The sequence below is a fragment of the Pseudopodoces humilis genome, chromosome 17, assembly GCF_049639895.1.
Source record: "Pseudopodoces humilis isolate 2021_Gansu_Grassland_sample_001 chromosome 17, ASM4963989v1, whole genome shotgun sequence".
NCBI lineage: Eukaryota > Metazoa > Chordata > Aves > Passeriformes > Paridae > Pseudopodoces > Pseudopodoces humilis.
The window spans coordinates 15,238,409-15,256,635 of NC_142216.1; the positions used below are offsets into that span (position 1 = coordinate 15,238,409).

General features: G+C 49.4%; 1 protein-coding gene across 6 annotated transcripts in view; it reads right to left on the reverse strand.

Moving 5' to 3' along the window:
- Positions 1-18,227, reverse strand: part of NRG2 (neuregulin 2) — a 153,166-nt gene that overhangs the window by 52,381 nt on the left and 82,558 nt on the right. For all 6 annotated transcript variants that reach the window (XM_088063531.1, XM_088063529.1, XM_088063528.1 and 3 more), the window contains exon 2: positions 3,305-3,476. In XM_088063531.1, coding sequence (XP_087919657.1) covers positions 3,305-3,476 — 172 coding nt within the window. The remainder of the gene's footprint in view (positions 1-3,304; positions 3,477-18,227) is intronic.

The following is an 18,227-nucleotide window of genomic DNA, read 5'->3' on the forward strand; positions in this document are numbered from 1 at the left end:
ATCTCAGAGCTGGAGACAGATTTCAGCTGTGCCCAGCCCTACCAGGGCCTCACGGGGCCAAGGGGAACACTGTGGACATCACTTTGCTGGAGGGCTCCTTTTGCCTGGCTCCAGCAGAAAACTCTCTCAGCTCTTTGGATTACACTTCTAAAGGAATGATCCTGTGCACCTGGGCAGGTCCTGCACAGTCTGAGGAGGTTTTGCCTGGTGTAGTTTCCCTGTGAAGGTCCCTCCCCAGAGCTCCATTTCTGGCCCTCTGAAATCCCCACTCGGAGCTGAAAGGAAGCACAGAGGATTATCTGGAGACCAGTGTTATCTCTAAATGGAGCCAGATGTATAAATCCCATTATTGTTAAAATAATCATTATAGAATAGGATCCCCTTTCAGAGATTTACAGTTTGGGATTCTTATCCTTCCCTGGAGTGCCCTCCCAACACGCTGGCAGTGATGGCCTACACCCATATCACATGTCCTTCCACTCAACTTGGCCCCACCAGCTGCATAATGAAGACATCAAAGTCATGAGGGCTCCCTCAACCCTCAGCCTGCTCTGAGCAGTTTTTGGTGTTTGTTCCATGCAGTCAAGACCAGAGGGAGGCAGGTCCAATGCCAGTGGACACTCTGCCTCGAGGTTTTCAGCTCTGGGGCCCAGCAAACCCGGTGCAGGGGACAGAGATGGGAATGCCAGGGTGGGTGTGCACAGGAAAGTGTTCCTGCACTGCTAAACAAGGGGCAAATGCTCCCTGAGGGGTAATTATCTCACAACTGTCCCACAGAATGACAGAATCATTTTGGTTGGAGAAGCTCTCTGAGATCACCGAGTCCAACCATTCCCCCAGCACTGCCAAGGCCACCAATAAACCAAGGCCACAAACGAGATGTGTCCCCAAGTGTCCCTAAGTGACACATCTACACATTTTTTGAATGCTTCCACCACTTCCCTGGGCAGCCTGTCCCGATGCCTGACCACTATCTCAGTGAAGATGTTTTCTCTAATATCCAAACCCTCCTTGGCACAGCTTGAGGACATTTCCTTTTGTTCCTGCTCAGCAGCTGCTTGAGTCCAGTCTCCATAGCCTGGTCCCAGCACAAGAAAGGCACATTTTAATAGCAGCAGGGAGCAGAAGCTGGGATGGGAAGTGATTTTGGGGATGCTTTGGGCTCACACCTTTGCTGCTGAGGGAGTCTCGGACACTGGAGGAGGCAGCTTTCCTTAAAATGTTTATCCTTGGTCTTATTTTGCCAGCAGGAAGCCCTTCCAGCACCACACATCTTTGGCCTCTCACTGGAGAGGCAAACTCCTGTTGCCATGGAAACTGGTAAATGGAAAATTGTGACTTGACAGCAGTGTCCTGAGGAAAGGGGACCAGCTGTCTTCCACTCGCTTCTGTCCCTGGCCCGGAGCCCGCGTGTCCCCCCTGCATCACTGGGGGTGGGATGTCATCCTGCCACTTCGTGCTGGACACAGGCTGCCAGGAGGCGAGGAAGGACTGGGGAGCACTGTGGGAGGATCCCTCCACCCAGCTGGGTGTCTGGGCAGGGGCTGGCTGCTCTCCAGCTCTCAGGGCAATTGCTGCCCAGCACCCCGTCAGCGTGCAGGGCTGGACAGGCAGCATTCCCACGCCTGGCTGCTGCAGGGATTGCCCCAGGGCACCCCAGCCCCAGCAGCCACTGCTGAACAACCAAGGCCACACGAGTGCCCAGGACCACAAAAAACAACGAGGGCAGCAGAGTGAGGCAGGCACAGCTCTGCCCAGAGAGCCCTTCCTGAGCAGACAGCACCCAGTTATCCTGCACCCACTGCCCACCTCTCTGCCTCATCCCAAAACAGCCACAAGTCCTAGAATTATCACAAAGGAGGTCAATCATCTGGGGTGTGACTCTGAAACCAAACCCAACAGGACTGAAATTAAATTAGAGCTATTGGCAACGCCCCGTTCAAGCACTGACTGATTTTTTTAACTGACTTGTAGTGGCTTTTAATTTTTAAAATTGCTACTTTATCTAGTCCATAATGAGCTTTTATTCACACACCCAGAACATAAGTTAGCAAAGAATTAGGATCAAATTTTCCAAGGGGTCAGGCAGTTGCAAGCTGACTGTTGCTGGCTAGGTTGGAATGTATGAATGCAAGCACTGTTGTGACTATGGAATAATTTTAAGATACATCCTATTGTAGATATTGGGCCTTGAGAAATATCAACATGGATTCATTTAAACCCGTTCCCAGTGAGAATGCCTGAGCTTGGTCACTGGGGCCTCTTTCTCCAGGTGTTTCAGCACCTGAGGGTGACCTGAGAGCCACCTGAGAGCTTTGCTGGGTGGGGACCTTGGGGCAGATTTTTTGCCCTGGGTGGACAGATGAAAGGATTTGCACAAGACAAGGTCTCTACAGGTGACCATGACCCCTGATCAGTGTTGTGAGGTACTCTTGCATCTCAGCCCTGCCCAATGTGGAGGAGAGAAGATGGATTTGGGATCTCATTAATGCACGTAAATATCTCCAAGGGATGTCAAAGGGTGGTGTCAGACTCTTTTCAGTGGTGCCCACTGACAGGACCAGGAGCAAGGGCCACTATGTAAACCATGAAAAGTTCCATCTCAATATGAGGAAGAACTTCTTTACACTGAGGATGGCAGAACACTGCAATAGCTGTCCAGGGAGGGTGTGGAGTCTCCCTCTCTGGAGATATTCCAATGCCACCCAGACACTTTCCTGTGTCACCTGTTCCAGGTGACCCTGCCTTGGCAGGGGGGTTGGACTGGATGATCTCCAGAGGTCCCTCCCAGCCCTAATTGATCATTCTGTGATTTTTCAGTGCCCTTAGATGCTTCTGTGTCCATCTAAACTCAAGAGGGAACAAACCAATTCTTCCCACAGCCCTGCTGCTGAGTGCTGGGGTGACAGCTGGGTTTGGGTACCTTCTGCATCCAACCCTTAAACACAGAGCAGGAGCCACCCCAGGCAACCTGAGCTGCCCTGAGCTACCAGGGAAACCCTTCTGCCCACATCCCAGGACACCTGTCTCAGGTATCCAGTGCCTCCCTGACCCCAGGACATCCCCTCTACAAACCCAGCATCTTCCCTGTGCATGCCCTGCTCCTCTCCCCACTGCTCTCTGAGGACCCTGGGGTTCTTGCTCGCTCTCCCAGGTGTGGTACCGGGGCTGAGCCCGGTCCTGTGGCTCTGAGGGAGCCCCTCAGTGCTGCTCAGCAGTGATTTGGGGAGCACAGCAGCACCTCCAGCCAGATGGTCCCAGACCCTGAGTGAGCAGAGGCAGAGCAGCCCTGTGTCATACTTACTTCCCATTCCCATACTTGATCCGGATGTCTTTGCTCTTCTTCAGCTCTTTCCCATCTTTAAACCATTTGTAGGATGGCTGAGGGTTTCCAGCAGTCGCCTCACATTTCAGGGAGATCTTCTCACCCACATGAACATTTGGGCTTTTCAGTTTCTTCAGTTTGGGAGGAACAGCTATGGAAAGAGAAAGGGGACACTGTGAAAGCTGCCCCTCTCAGAGCTGTGCACCCACAGCAGCCCCCCGAGCCCCTCCCCTGGGCAAAGCTCCTGCTGCCCCCTGCCCTGGGATGAGGGAGAGGGGCTGTCCAGGGAAACCAGCACACAGGGAAGGAGCACGGAGTCAGAAACACCCACATGGGGAACAGAGGGAGCCCCCAGCTCTGGAGGCCCCACATGACCAGGTTTGGTGGTTCCACAGCAGCCCTACCCTCGCAGCTCTGTGTCTCCTGTCCCTGCAGAGGTTTGCTGAGCTCCCACCTCGCTCGAGCTCAAGCTCTTCAGAGATTATTTCTCCCCTGCTCCTTGCCATTGCTGCTGCAGATTACCAACACCTACACGACCTCTGTGGCTTCCATGGGTGTGCTGCCAGTCCCACAGCCCCAGCCGGGATGTTTTACTGCAGATGGAGCAGAGGCAGGTCACAGGGAGCAGTGCCCTGTGCCCCAGATGCTCTGTCCCTGCTGCAAAAACTTTGTTTAGCACATCAGCAGAGCACTGAGAGGGGCTGCAAGAACAGCCTGCATGTGTGAGGAGTGAGAAGGGGAGGGACAGCCATTCTTCAGGCTGCAAGAAGAAAAATGAAAGAATAGGTATTTTAAATGTTTTTATGCCAGCAGTGTCAGGCTGGCCAGCAGCCTTTCCAGCCTGGAGCCTGGCTCTGCATGTGGGTGTTTCAGAGAGGTGATTTTTACCATGCACCTGGAACATCAGACAGATAGGGAGACACTTCTTATCAATCTCTGCCAGGCTTTATATTAAACCTGACAAGAAAGGATTAGCAGGCTCGCAATTTTTCTTTCAACTGACAGCTCTGCACTCTTCTAGCTCCCTTTTTCTTTCTCAGCCTTAACCTTAAAAAAGGAAACAGCAACTGGCTGATTTTGCCTTAAGAATACTGGTGCCAATGGTTTCCCCTTGTCTGAGATGTGCTACAGATAGAGAATTTCCTCTTTCTAATATGCACAAACCACCTTCTAATTGCTTTGTGCATTCTGATCTTGTGAAATGGCAGAGCACTCAAAGGCAGGGGGACTGGATGGGTTTCATCAGAGCAATCACTGTTTTACAGACCTTTGTATGTCTCCTCTAGTTCTTCATGCCAAGCTAAGTTAGTGTAGGTTGATAGTATTTAAAGACTGTTCTCACCAGAAGGGATTTTACATAAAATAATAAAAAGCACAGCAATCATGAGGAATGTGCTCCTGTGGTAGGAAGCTCTCAGGACTCTCATATTCCTCATGGGAGTGAGAAGCTAAACTGTCCTTAATCAAAAGGATCCCAGCATGGATAGAAATGGAACAGTTCAGGACAACAGGAATTAGCCAAAGCTCAGTGACTGAAAGGCAAGCCCAGGGCTGGTCCCAGGCACATCAGACCTTGAGGCTGCTGCCCAGAGCAGCTGTGGCTGCCCCTGGATCCCTGGAAGTGCCCAAGGCCAGGCTGGACAGGGCTTGGAGCAACCTGGGATAGTGGAAGGGGGTTGGAATGAGTTTTAAGGTTATTTTAAGGTTTATTCAACCCAAACCATTCCATGATTCTAATGGGACAGGGGCAGCATGGACACATTGGGTCAGCTGCAGCCAGTTGTTGAAGGCTGTGCACTGACATCTCTCACTGCTTCCCAGGTCACTGTGCTTTGGCACAAACAGAGATTTCTGACCAGAAATTATCTCAGCTTTCACCAAATTTTCTGTGAAAGTCCAAATGTCGTGCTGCAATGCACATGCCATGGGTTTTGTGAAGCCCATACCCCTGATCCTTGCCTGGAAATGGGTTGCCCAGAAGAGCTGGAAGGCAGCGAAGGGAGAAGAGAGCTGGTCTCTTCTCAGAACAGTGCACAGAGGGCCAGGAAGGTAAACAGGACCTTGCTTTTATAGGGGTCATTTTGGGGAATAGAGAAATAGACTCTCAAATATTTATTCTGCCTGAATGTGTGTGTCAGTTAGCTCCTATTGTACCCCGAGGTCACCCTGTCCCATGCCAGCATTATCCATACACCTTAAATACAGGGAAGGTCCTGACCTTGGCATGGCTGCATCTGCCTCATTTTATTTCCAGCCTGGTGGTCTGCAGAATTAAGAAGCAGGCAGCATATGGACATAATCTGGGCTAATTTAGACAGAGATACCAGTCACTGAAGGGACAACTCTTGTCCCATTTCAGAGAAGCCACAGGTGTGAAGAATTCTGATATTTTATAATATCAGAACCAGTAGTAAGATGTAAAGAAGTTCTACCGGGTTCAAAACTGATATAACTGAGTCTTGGGGGTGAAAGAATATTCTCTTCTCATCTTCCTTCTATGGGACTGCTTCCCTTAGTTCTATGTAAGAGAAACTGCAAACTGCTGGCAGAAAGGGGTGTCAGCCCTGCCCCTCTCCACCGAAATTCTGGCAAAAGCAGAGCAAACCCCACAAACCTGAAGCCTGTGGAAGAAGAGGGCCAAGAACAAGCAAGGAATTTTCCATCATCTCCCCACCAACATGAATCACGTCTCACCTAAAACTCTGCACATGCAGAGTGATGATTACAGGACATTCCTAAGTGGGCAGATCCAAAAAAACCAGAGTTGACACACACACACGGCATCCCACCCCTCCAGCAGAGAGTCCTGCCCAGAAAAAGGGAGGAGAACATCTGTCCACCCCAGTCTACATGTTTTTGGTGTCTCACTACAGGAGGGAAAGAGAGAGTGTATTCAGCTCCAGGCCACACTTCATGGACTCCATGGACTGCAGCTCCCCAGCTGAATCAGACTGAGCAGTGAAAGGGGAATCCAATCCCCAAATGTTCTGGACTGTGTCTGGGAAAAGGGCTGAGCACCAAGAGGCAGAGCTGTGCTCCCTGACACATCTGTGCCCTTTCTGCTGCACTGCAGCAGGGCTTGTGCTTGGACAGCAGTGTGGGAAGAGCAGGCAGAGCCCCAAGCCTGGGAAACAGCATCCACAGCCTTGCTCTGGGCTGGAAAGCCTCACTTCATAATTCCTGCAGCTTTCAGAAAAACACAGAAATCTTCATTTAGAGCCATTCACTGCCAATGACTCTGCTTAATTCCAGACAAAGACTTTCCTCTGGTTTTTACTCGTAAAAACTTTAAACTGCAGCTCTTATTCACAGTCTGAACTTCTCTAACTTTGGCTTCCAGCCAGGAGATCTCTGCCTTTCTCTGGTAAATTTGAATCCCATCTAGCAACCAGAAACCCCTTCCCTTTTTAGGTACTTGTAAACTATGACTGAATCACCTTTCAACCTTCTCCAGCAGTAAACTAAAGTAGCTTGAGAGACCAGAGCAGCACATGGAGTGCTAATACTGGACTATGTCAAAGTTTTACATTTAGGTACATATTCAGCTGTTGACCCATTTCCCATCTCTGCCCTGTCCAAATCACAGAGTTGCAGCTCAGAAAATCATGAGTTTAGTTCAAAAATATCGGAGGACTGATTTGATTGCCCCCTTTTGTAGTTCTCTGAGCATTTGGGGTCATTTTAATCTCCTCCTTGTTTGATACTTTTTCCAGCATGCTGGAAAAACAAAGTCACTAGCTTCACACTTATCAAAATAGCACACTGTGCTGGGCAAACAGCTTCAGATGTGCACCAAGCAGGGTCCAGGTCTAATTCATTATGTTTCCATCAATTCCCATCTCTCCAGCTTCCTCCACACAGGTGGGGCCAGTAGAGCTTCTGTCAGAGCCAAAACACGGACCCAGGTCACCCAAGTCACCCATCACCCTGAGCAGGCTGAGCTGAAGCTGCAGTCTCAGCTCCTCACCCATGGAACAGCCCTGCCAGCTGTGATCTCCTCCACAGCTGGACTGGCAACACCCCCAGCTCAGCCCCCACTGCTGCCAAGCTCACCAAAAAGGGTTTTGGCTCTGCTGTCAGACTGAAGCTGCAGCTTAGGATCTGTATCCCTGGTCACCTTGCAATTCTGTCAGCCTCCCCCACCTCCATCCAAATTTGTGTCTCCTCTCCGTGGGGTGAAGCACCACCAGCCTCACAATGCCTGAGGTGTTGCACAGAAGAGCCAGATGTATTTCCAGGCAATTTTTCTAAGCAGCAACCACGTCAAGGGTATGTCGTGCTGCAAAAATGAAGTTTAATCCTGGTAGAGCTGAGACCAACAATAAATAGGAATTTTCTACAGATTTTTGCTCACTCCAAGGTCAGATGAAACCCAAGCAACCATTGGATCCCACCCTACACTAGATGTGAGAGCTGTACAAATTAACCCTGAAAGATGCCAGAGATAAATGCACACAATTTCCTAACTTGTTTTAAGAGCCGTGTTTGACAAAAAGACCTTTGCAGGAGAGGTTTGTCCTCTGATATTAGTCCTGGCATTTGCTGCTTTCTCACAGAGAGGAGAGGGTTACAAAAGTCTGAAACACTGAGCTCTAAACTACACAAAATGAGTTGTTTGAACATCCACCATAAAAGGACTTAGATGTACACACTGCTTTAATTAATTCACTTCTGATTACACTTGATATAACACTGAAGTACCTTGATGATAACAACACCTCTTTTACTTCTGGTACCTGCAGTACGCCTGCAAGCACCTCAGAGCCTCAACTCAAAACATCATTAATCATCCTCGGGCAGAGTGCCCAAACAGAGTCCAACAATGGACTGGTGACAAAACCACATCCCACCCACCGAGCATCCTACATAAACAACCCCTCTGCAGCAAAAAGCAGGAGCACTCATCCTGGGAAAGGTGCTCCATGAGCTCTGGGACAGCCACAGACGCCGTTCCCCGAGCCGTGGGGATGCTCCACACAGACACATCTGGGATCTCTGGAGAGCTGATGTCATGAGGAGATGGGATTTCTCATCCTGGCCTCCTCCAAGGGCTGCAGTGTGAGCCACTGGAGGCTCCCCCACACTGCCTGGCACATGGAGGCTGGCAAAGTGTTTAGGTAGGTGGATCTGGAGACCTGGGAGGACAGGATCCTCCTCCATCTCTCTGAACAGCTGAGGAGGAAGGCAACTGAGCTCAAATTCCCTTGGGCATGGAAAAGGGAAGCTGAAAAATGCTTTCTCACAGGAATGGAAGAGATGCAAGGCAAGTTAAGACCTACAAACTCACAGGTGATCCTCGACACACCTGTATCTGAGCGATGGCTTTCCACACAAGGCCCCCACCCGAATGTCCTCAGGCCAGGACACCCCTCCTGTGCCAGAGCAGGGAGGGAAGGAAGGAGCACAGGGGATTTCTTGGAAAGGAGCTGCATTTCTCAGCCTGCACAAGCCACTGCTCTCAGGACAGCCCTTCCACACTGGTTCCAGGGCTTCCACTGGCCCTTTGTGCTGGGGTGGAGAAGCTGCAGATCCAGCGGTGTCTCCGTGGGTCTGAGCTCCCAGCTGTCCCCAGAGGAACCCAGACACCCAGAGGATGCTCCAGGCATAATCCTTGAGCCTTCCAGGCCTCACTGAAGGACAAGACCTGGAGGCATGATACCCACCCAAACCAGGTCTCAAAGGCTGCTGTTCCCTAAGCCCCTCCTGGACAGTCCCCACGTTCTGCTGTTCAAAATCCCATCCCTTTTCCATAGGGTGCCTCAGATGGGAGTATTTCAACATTCCCTAACATGGAAAATTACAGAACTCATCTTTCCATAGGAATTGTTTTTCAACCTCAACTTGCTCCAAATTCAATCACAAACATTTGCCAAGATGGCAGCTCCTAACTGAAAGGAATTTTTCCTCTTTCTCTCATCTCTCCTGCAAAGTAAGGACGTGTTCCTGGAACAACACCATGTGGGTTGGGACACCAAACACATCTGGGGGGTCAGCACACTCTCCACTGTGATACATCTCATTTCTTGCCTGATGCTGTCACTCAGGTTCCACTGTTTTAATCAGAGGTGATGCTCCTTTGCCTTGGGTTTAATTTGGCCTTTATTTGACAAGGAGACAAACCTGAGGCTCAGCAGCAGCAACAGCAGCTCCTGATCCCCTGGACTTTGTTTCAATACTGGCTGCAAATGCCAACCTGTCCAAGAAGGGACCTACTCTGGGGAAAGCTCCATCCTGCCAGAAGGAATGGAAACATGGGATCTGCTTGGAAAAAAGCCTCACGACACGCTCGGTGTTTGTCCTCCTCTAGGTTTTATGGAGGGGGCAGAAGGCAGTCCCTGCTGTGCACCCAGGCAGGCTGTGGCTGTGTCTGCAGCCAGAGCTCTGAGGGGAGTCACTCCTTGGTGGCAGTGTCAGAAGGACTCCTCAGAGCCTGGGACCCTCCAACGCCCCTGGAGGTAACAGGGCTGGACTGGAGTGAAGCTGTACAACAACCCTGGCTTTATTGCATGGGTGGACACAGTGTCCACAGACCACACACAGCCCAGAGCCTGCGGGAGAGAACCTTGGTGTGACACTGACACATGGCCCCATACCAGCCTCTACCCCTGTGGGTAACTACAGGCTCCAAACCCAGAGTATTAAACATAATATAATATCTGTAATGTGCTTCATGCTTCAGGCAACTCGTGTTTCAGTTAATGCCAAAGGATGCTCAGACATTCTCATGGCAGTCTCTGTAGCCACTGTCTCAGATCCTGGTGTGCTGAGCAGGGGTACGTGATAGGTAAACAACAATGACAAATGTAAATTTCCAAGAGACAGCATTTTGCTGTAACCACTGTTTGACCTTGTAATTAACAAATAGCCACGTTTCTCCATGAGCTGTGATCATGGAGTCATAGAACCATGGAATGGTTTGGGTTGGGAGAGACCTTAAAGCTCATTTCATTCCAACCCCAGCCATGGGCAGGGACACCCTCCACTATCCCAGGCTGCTCCAAGCCCCATCCAACCTGGCCTTGGACACTTCCAGGGATGAGGCAGCCACAGCTCCTCTGGGCAGCCTGTGCCAGGGCCTGCCCACCCTCAGAGGACAGGGACTCCAATGTAGGAGGCAGCACTAGACCACGTGGCTCATTTGGGACATTTACACCTCACCTCCACTGTCCGAGGGTCTACCCGTGTGGTAACTGCAGAGAACAGCAAGGGTTAATAACCCAACGCTCTCCAAGGACTTGGGAGATGTTCTTGTGCCCTGCCTCTCCCACAGAGTTACACCAGCAGGAGTCAGAGGCTCTTCTCTGTGCCCCTGGGGACAGGTGGGACGGCAGGAGCCGCTCCTCCAGGTCCTGGAGGGTCTGCTGAGGACACCCACCCTGCTGACTCACACACAACAGACACTGGCGGAGAGGACACAGATGACTGGAAGTGTGAAGCTGCTGAAAAGTCTGAGATCTGTGGATTTGGGGTTGGAAAAGTGTGGAAAGCACTTTGCTGAAGCCAGGACAAATGCATTATTCCTCCCTCTGTGCCCCACACCTTCCCTAACACACAAGTTCCCTTAACTAAGTTCCTGTAGCCTTCTGTCTCAGGGAGAAGGAGTGACTACAACACCAGTCTACAGCACTATTAATTTTTTTAAAAAAACAAATCTATTTAAATTGTGAGTTACAACAATCTCTGTTTTCATGACCATTCCCATCACCAAAGAAAATTGACTGGAAAGTTATAAGCAGGTTTGTTGATTTAGGTTTGCTCTCTATAGGATCCCTCTGGCAACTCAATGGAATCTTAGAGGTCTTTTCCAACCTTAATGATTCTATGATTCTATGAAAAGGTGCCACAAAGCCAGAAATTTCACCCTCCTCTTATAAATCCTGGCTCCACTTATATTTAAGAGCAACTGGTAAATTCCTCCTCCTCCTCTGTCTTTCCCACACTTAAAAATCCAGTTATTCTTCTTTCCAGTGAAAGTTTTGAAATTGGTGTATGATTTGGTCCAGAGCCTGAGGCTGAAATCTCAGCTCCATTGAAATCAATGAGCATCTCTGGGCAAGGCTGTCTTCCCAATACTCAGATTGCTAAAACAACTGGACTGGGCTTTTTCCACGATGCTGGAGGTGCCCATGCACGTAGCTACACAAACACTCACCTGAAGAGCACAACAGCTCCAGGTAATGCACATGCAAATATCCAATATTAAAATCCAGGGGCTGAAGTGCTTGGATTTGCCAAACCTAGTACTCTATGAACACTAGCCGGTTTGCAAACAATGTAATTGGAGTAGAATTGCTATTGTGTTTGTTTGTTTTGAATATTTTTGGCCAGGAAGTTGTCCTGGAGGTATAGTTGAGCATAAGTGGTCTGGTGGAAAAATGTCATTCATTCTGTTCCTATTAAGACCAAAAACAATAGCCACACAAAGACAGCAGCGACAATTTCTGCTCTTCATGCCTCTAACAATGTGTTTTCAACCCTAAAGGCAACATCTTGTTTGTGCCCAATTGATTCTGGGATCATATTTTATATAATCAAATATATCTTTGAACAAAGATATATTTTATGAACAGCTCAATTTCCAGATGACCTTGGAAACAGCAATTCATAAAATATAGCTTTATCTCTATCTTCACAATCAGCTAGAAATATTGCCCACCCATGCTCTGTGGACTGCCAGTCCAGACCCAGCCAACAAAGAAATTACCCCAAGCATCCAAAATTTTAAAATACATTAATCCTTTGTTCCAGTCACTGAGCACTAAGCACAAATTACTTGCCCTAGAACCCTGGTAGAGACCCGGGTGGCATCCATCATCTTTCAATCACCAAAGGAAAGTGATTGAAAAACTCACCCCAGGAGACAAAACAATCTAGGTTAGCAGAAAAAACCCTCATTTCATTAAATGTTTATTATGAAATCTGTACATGAAACCATATATAGACCCCTTACGTCATGGCAAAGCTAAAGGCTAAAAGCTTTCAGATTACAGGGAAAGATTTGCAGATGCAAATGACCATTAGTGGAATGTCATTGGTTCTAGAAAGGGATGAAAAAAACCCTACTGGATGTTTTACGGCTTTATGAATCACAGGACTGTTGCTTTAAAACACAGGGGAGAACAGCTCAGTTAGAGGGGAGCTGAAATTCCTCTAACAGGGACTGCCTGTGCCACCTGGGCTCTCCCAAGGATGGGAGAACAGCAGACAGACCTTCTTGGACTGGTGAGAGCATTGCAGGGAGAAATTCTTCCCTGTGAGGCTGGTGAGGCTCTGGCACAGGTTGTCCAGAGGAGCTGTGGCTGCCCCATCCCTGGAAGTGTCCAAGGCCAGGTTGGATGGGGCTTGGAGTAACCTGGGGTAGTGGAAGGTGTCCCTGCCCATGGCAGGGGGTGGAATGAGATGGTCTCCAAGGTCCCTCCCAACCCAAACCATTCTGGGATCCTGATTCTATGACTCAGGAAAACCTGCAAAACCAGGAGCCACTGCAAGGTGTGTGTCCAGCACAGCCCCATACACACACAGCCAGTCCTTCAGGTAAATCGGGACGTGGGCTGCTGCAAACAGGCGAACGTGACCCGGTCCCTGAGTGAGGTGCCAGGTCTGCCACACAAGCCTGTCCCTCCTGCCCAGCCCTGTGCCCATCACAAAGGAGCAGGGCTGCACTCAGCCCAGCACTTGTGCACTTCTCTTTCCTCCTCTCTCAGCACATTGTGCTCAAATGGGATGAGGAGCCCAGGGGGGAAACTGATGAGCTGAGATCTGAGGTCAGCAGGAACCACAGAGCACCTCGCTGCAGAGGAACTGGTCACCCCAGCCCACACCAGCCCCATCCCAGCAGAGAATCCCATCCCATCCCAGAATCCCATCCCATCCCATCCCATCCCAGAATCCCATCCCATCCCATCCCAGAATCCCATCCCATCCCATCCCATCCCAGAATCCCATCCCATCCCATCCCAGAATCCCATCCCATCCCAGAATCCCATCCCAGAATCCCATCCCATCCCAGAATCCCATCCCATCCCATCCCATTATCCCATCCCATCCCATCCCATCCCATCCCATCCCATCCCATCCCATCCCATCCCATCCCATCCCATTATCCCATCCCATCCCATCCCATCCCATCCCATCCCATCCCATCCCATCCCATCCCATCCCATCCCATTATCCCATCCCATCCCATCCCATCCCATCCCACCTCTGTGAGAGGCAGTTTTAACGAGTTTTAAATGTGCTTAACTCCAGCAAGCAGGGAAAACTAAGAGAAACTTGGGATCGGTTACAAGATGTTAATCCAGGGCAGGCAGAGGTCAAGTGAGGGTCAGATGTGACAGCCCAGCTGGCAAAAGTTTTTTTGCTGTTTCAACTTCCCAGGAAGTTCTGGGCCAGAGAACATCCTGATGTTTCACACACAACCAGGTAAAACACCACACAAAGCAGGGATTCACAGAAAAAAGCACTGTAATATCTGGATAAATAAATCCAGTGAGAAGCCTCTGATGCTGAGGTAGAGATGTTTAATTTTTAACCTATAAAATAATACTCTCTAGCATTCCGTGACAAAAGCCAACCACTTGCAATCTTAATTACAATATTTTTTTCCCATGCCTCTGCCTACTTTGAAAGTTCACCATTGTCTCTGGTGAGAGACAAATCCACCAGAGGGTATTTCCAAAACAGAAAGCCCTGTTTTTATCGGGATCTCCCCACAAGAGACCCCAGGGCTTGCATTAGAGACTTGTTTGTTCTCTGTAATGTTATATTAGAAAGATTAAAAGTTTTGCTGTTGGTTGAAGAAAGGCTTTAAAGCACTGGTACCAGAAGTGACCGCAGGTCTGGTTTTCATCCAAACACAGGAAAGAAACAGAAGATCATCCCCGAGACAGCTCTTCCACGAGCCCAAAGCCCACCGAGCGTGGATGGAATTACCAGCCCGTGCTGGAACGCTGTCCCAGTGCCCGTTCAGCTGGGTCTGTGGCTCTGCTGGAGCGCTGGGAGCGGCATCTGATCCCTCCCCAGAGGCTGAGCCCGCCATGGAGCCCAGCACCCTGCGCAGGACAGACCCCAGCCCCGCCGAGGCAGCGAGGGAGAAGGGCCACCCTCGTCCGTGGGCTGCAGGGAAGCAGCAAATGGAGCTGTAAATTCCGCCTGGGACTCTGGGCACTGCCCAGTGGAGACACTAACACAGCGTGTCTCCTGCCTTGTCCAGAGTGCGGCTTCCCAGCATTGTTCTGAGCAGCTCCGGACCCCCACTGGAGCACAGCGATGGGTGGCTTCCACTGAAATGTCCCCCAACCAAGCTGATTTACAGCTGCCAGGAGTCTCCAGGATGTCAGCTCTTCCTGATTAATTTTTTTATCCTTATTTTCCCTCGTTTTATATTTGAATATTGCTTATTGCGATATTCTTCAGAACTATTCTCTGGAAAGCCATCCTGGCTAATTTTTGGCTTGTAAATTGCTCATGAGTAGTTTGTGGCTTGTGTTTAAAAAAAAAGAAAAAAAAAAAAGAAATCAAGAAACTCTGGCTCATTTTGGTTGGATGAAGAGATTTTGTGGCCTGCATCAATTCTAGTCCCTGACAGCAATGACAGAGCTCTTATTATCACAAACATACAGTTGCAATTTTAAAATTTGCTTCCTGTGACTCTTCGTTAAAATTTAATCAACAGTTTCTGTTTCCACAAACATTTCTCTGGCAGAAAGATCACTTTATAGAATATTCATAGGCAACAAATGAGAAGGAAGGTAAAGCAAATTTGACTTTGTGATGAGAGCCAGCCCTTGCTGGCTGTCCAGCTACTTCACAGAGGGATTTAGGGAAGAGCAGCACATGAAGGTGTAATCTTCTAGGATCTATTGCAGAACACAAGTGACTGAAAACAAAGACCAACCATGCAGCAGCAAAATGTGGGCAAAGAGGAGACAACAGGCACTGTGCTGATGGCCCAGGCAGGGGAAGTTATTCTGAGTCCAAACTGGACATGGGTTTATTGACCTGCTTCACGTCTAGCTTTAGGTCACAAAATGGGAAATTTCACCAAACTGGGCAGCAGATCCTGCACAACACAAACAACTTAAGGTGAAAACCAGAGTTCTGAACAAAAGACGGTTGTTGAGCAAAAAACTATTAATAGTGCTGGGTTTTATCCCAGAAATGTTGCGTAAAGTGGGACAATTCACATCCCTTCTCTGTGCTTCCATTTCCTCTCTCAAAGATCCCACTTAATATATTTGGGGCAGGGACTGGCTCTTGTTATGACTCTGTGCTGTGAATAGCACAAGGGGAACAATGCTGCAGCCAGGACCTCTGGATGCCACCACAAATGCCAATTTTAAGCAGCAGCGACAACAAGCGGAAGGAGCTTGGGATCCAAGGAAGACCTGGGAAAAGTCAGGGCACAATGCAGGTTTCATCCTGTGTTGTAAGCGTGGCTGGTCCTCGTCTCCATGCAGGAGTGACAAGGAAAAGTAAGGAGGCATTGGAGCTGGACAGGTGAGGAGGGTCTCCACTCAGACCCTTTGCCTTTCTTCAACCAACAGCAAAACTTTAAAACATTACAGAGTACAAACAAGTCTCTAATGCAAGCCCTGGGGTCTCTTGTGGGGAGATCCCGACAAAATTCCTGCTCCTTCACTTCTGCACTCCCCCTGCCCTGCCTTCACCATCTCCCCAAGCCACCCTTGAGCAGCTCCATGCAGAGGAATGCAGCCACCTAGAACCCAAAAAGGGATTTACAGGGGCCTCAGAACACTATGAAAACCTGATGGAAAGAGTGGGGTCTCCTCTTCTGGAGAACATTTTTGTAGGAAATCCTCAGTCTAAATACCCCATTCATGTGACTTTGTTTCTGATGAATCTGTAGAAGGTACAGTGGTGCTGAGGAGCTGCCCTGGAAAAGCCTGGATAGACCTTTGGCTCTAGAGAACTAACCTGGAAAGGTCCAAAGATGGGGTTCAGGGGGACAACAAATCACAGGATCACAAGAATAAACTTGGAAGAACCACTCAGAAATTGAGCAGATCACATCCCTGCCCCAAGGGGGAAACTGCAACATCCATCCAGCCCACCAGGATCCAGCCACACAGCCAAGCTGTGCACATCCACAGTGCGTCCCACGGGGTGCCCCAGCACCTGGATGGCTTCTGGGATACAGCTGATCCCAACCTCACAGTCTCACAGCAGTGGATTCCCCCTGGAAGCAGGCCCAGGGTCCCTGGCAGCAAGGCTGTCCATACAGCAGGTGATGGGGACCCCAGTCACACTGGCAGCTACTGAGACCTGTGAGGCTCTTCTGATCCCCAAAAGAGATGTTCCATCGTTCCAAAGATGTAATCCAACTCTCCTTTTGTCCTGTCCTTTATCCCTTCTTGCTGGTCCCTTCTCCTTGCCCATGCCAGCTGCCACCAACCAGAAATAATCAAAATCACTCCTTCCTGTCTCAGTCTTGGCTGTGAGCTTGATGGTTTTGGTTTGTTTTTTTTTCCTTTGCAAAATCCATGATCTTGAAAACCTTGAATATCACTCTTAAGCCGAAGTCTCATCCTCCTTTCATTTCTGGAGATGCTGACTACCTCCCACATCTCACTGAAGAGCTCCCAGCAGCCTTGTCTCCATGAAATCCACAGGGCCTGAATCGCCCTCTCAGGCAAACACCTGGATACTGGCACTGCTTTTCTGATTTTCTGCCTGTTTGGGAAGGAGCATCAGGAGCTCCACTGTCCCACACAGCTCAGAGACGCTTCAGTGCTGCTTTGAGGCCGTGGGGTCACACTTTCCTGCTGGCTGTGGGATGTAGAAGCTGAGCTTCCACTCCCACCCCATGCAAGGTGACTGCCAGTCCCTGCAGTGGCAGCCCCTCTGCCTAAGGGGCAGGCCTGAAGCACCATGAGAAGAAAGCCTTTCTGCTCACCTAGACAATGCTGTTTGCAGCTGCAGAACCCCTGTACATACACAGAGGAAGAATTCTTCCCAGATTTTGTAGTTACAGGATCCCTGCACACATAGAGGAAGGATCCATCCCAGATCTGCTTTTCTCATGGTGCTTCTCAGCAAGGACCCACACCAGCAATTATCCAGCTCTCACCCTAAGCCAGGGGATCATGAAGATGGAACATCACAGTCGAGCACAGCCTGCCCCATTATGCTTCTCACCTCATTTTTCAACTTGTGCCCCTCCCTTTGTAATTTGGTGGTAAATAAATGCCTGGACAAAATATCACCCTAATTAACTGGGAGCGTCTTTGTGAGCACGAACAAAAGCTGAATGGACACCTCAGACAGGATTACACGGCAGCCCTGCCCCGTGAAGGATATTCTGAAAAAACATTCCCAGGTAACTCACAATGGATAGATCCCACTAAATAAGAGCCTTCAGGGACTCCCTGGATTTGCTGCAGGTTCCCAAGGAGACCTTTCAGAGGTTAACTCTGTGCAGTCACCATGGAGGGCAGCAACTGGCACAGCTTTAGCTCCCAAGGCTGCGCTCTCCTTCACTCCCCTGACAATTTGACACACTGCTGTTTATCCTAATCCATTGTTCATGGTCCTCCCCACCCAGTTCTCAGCCCATGTGATGCTCTCCTGTCCTCACCAACTGGAATTAATTTGGGGTGCTAGGGCTCTATCAAGACATTTCACTGAAATCTAAGTGTTGGCAAAGAATTACCTGCTGTCATAAGATATTTTGGGATTTTATCAGACACTCGGGGTAAACACGCAAGTCATCACATTTTTCTGGGGCAGCTGGCTTGTAATTCCCAGCTCCCTCAGTGATCCTCTGCATAACCACACAACTCTGAGAGGGAGATCCTGGTCAGCAAGGATTGTTTATCAACATAAACTTTATCTCCCCAGAATTCCCCTCTACTGGCGTGTTATGTAAAGCTGATGCTGCTAA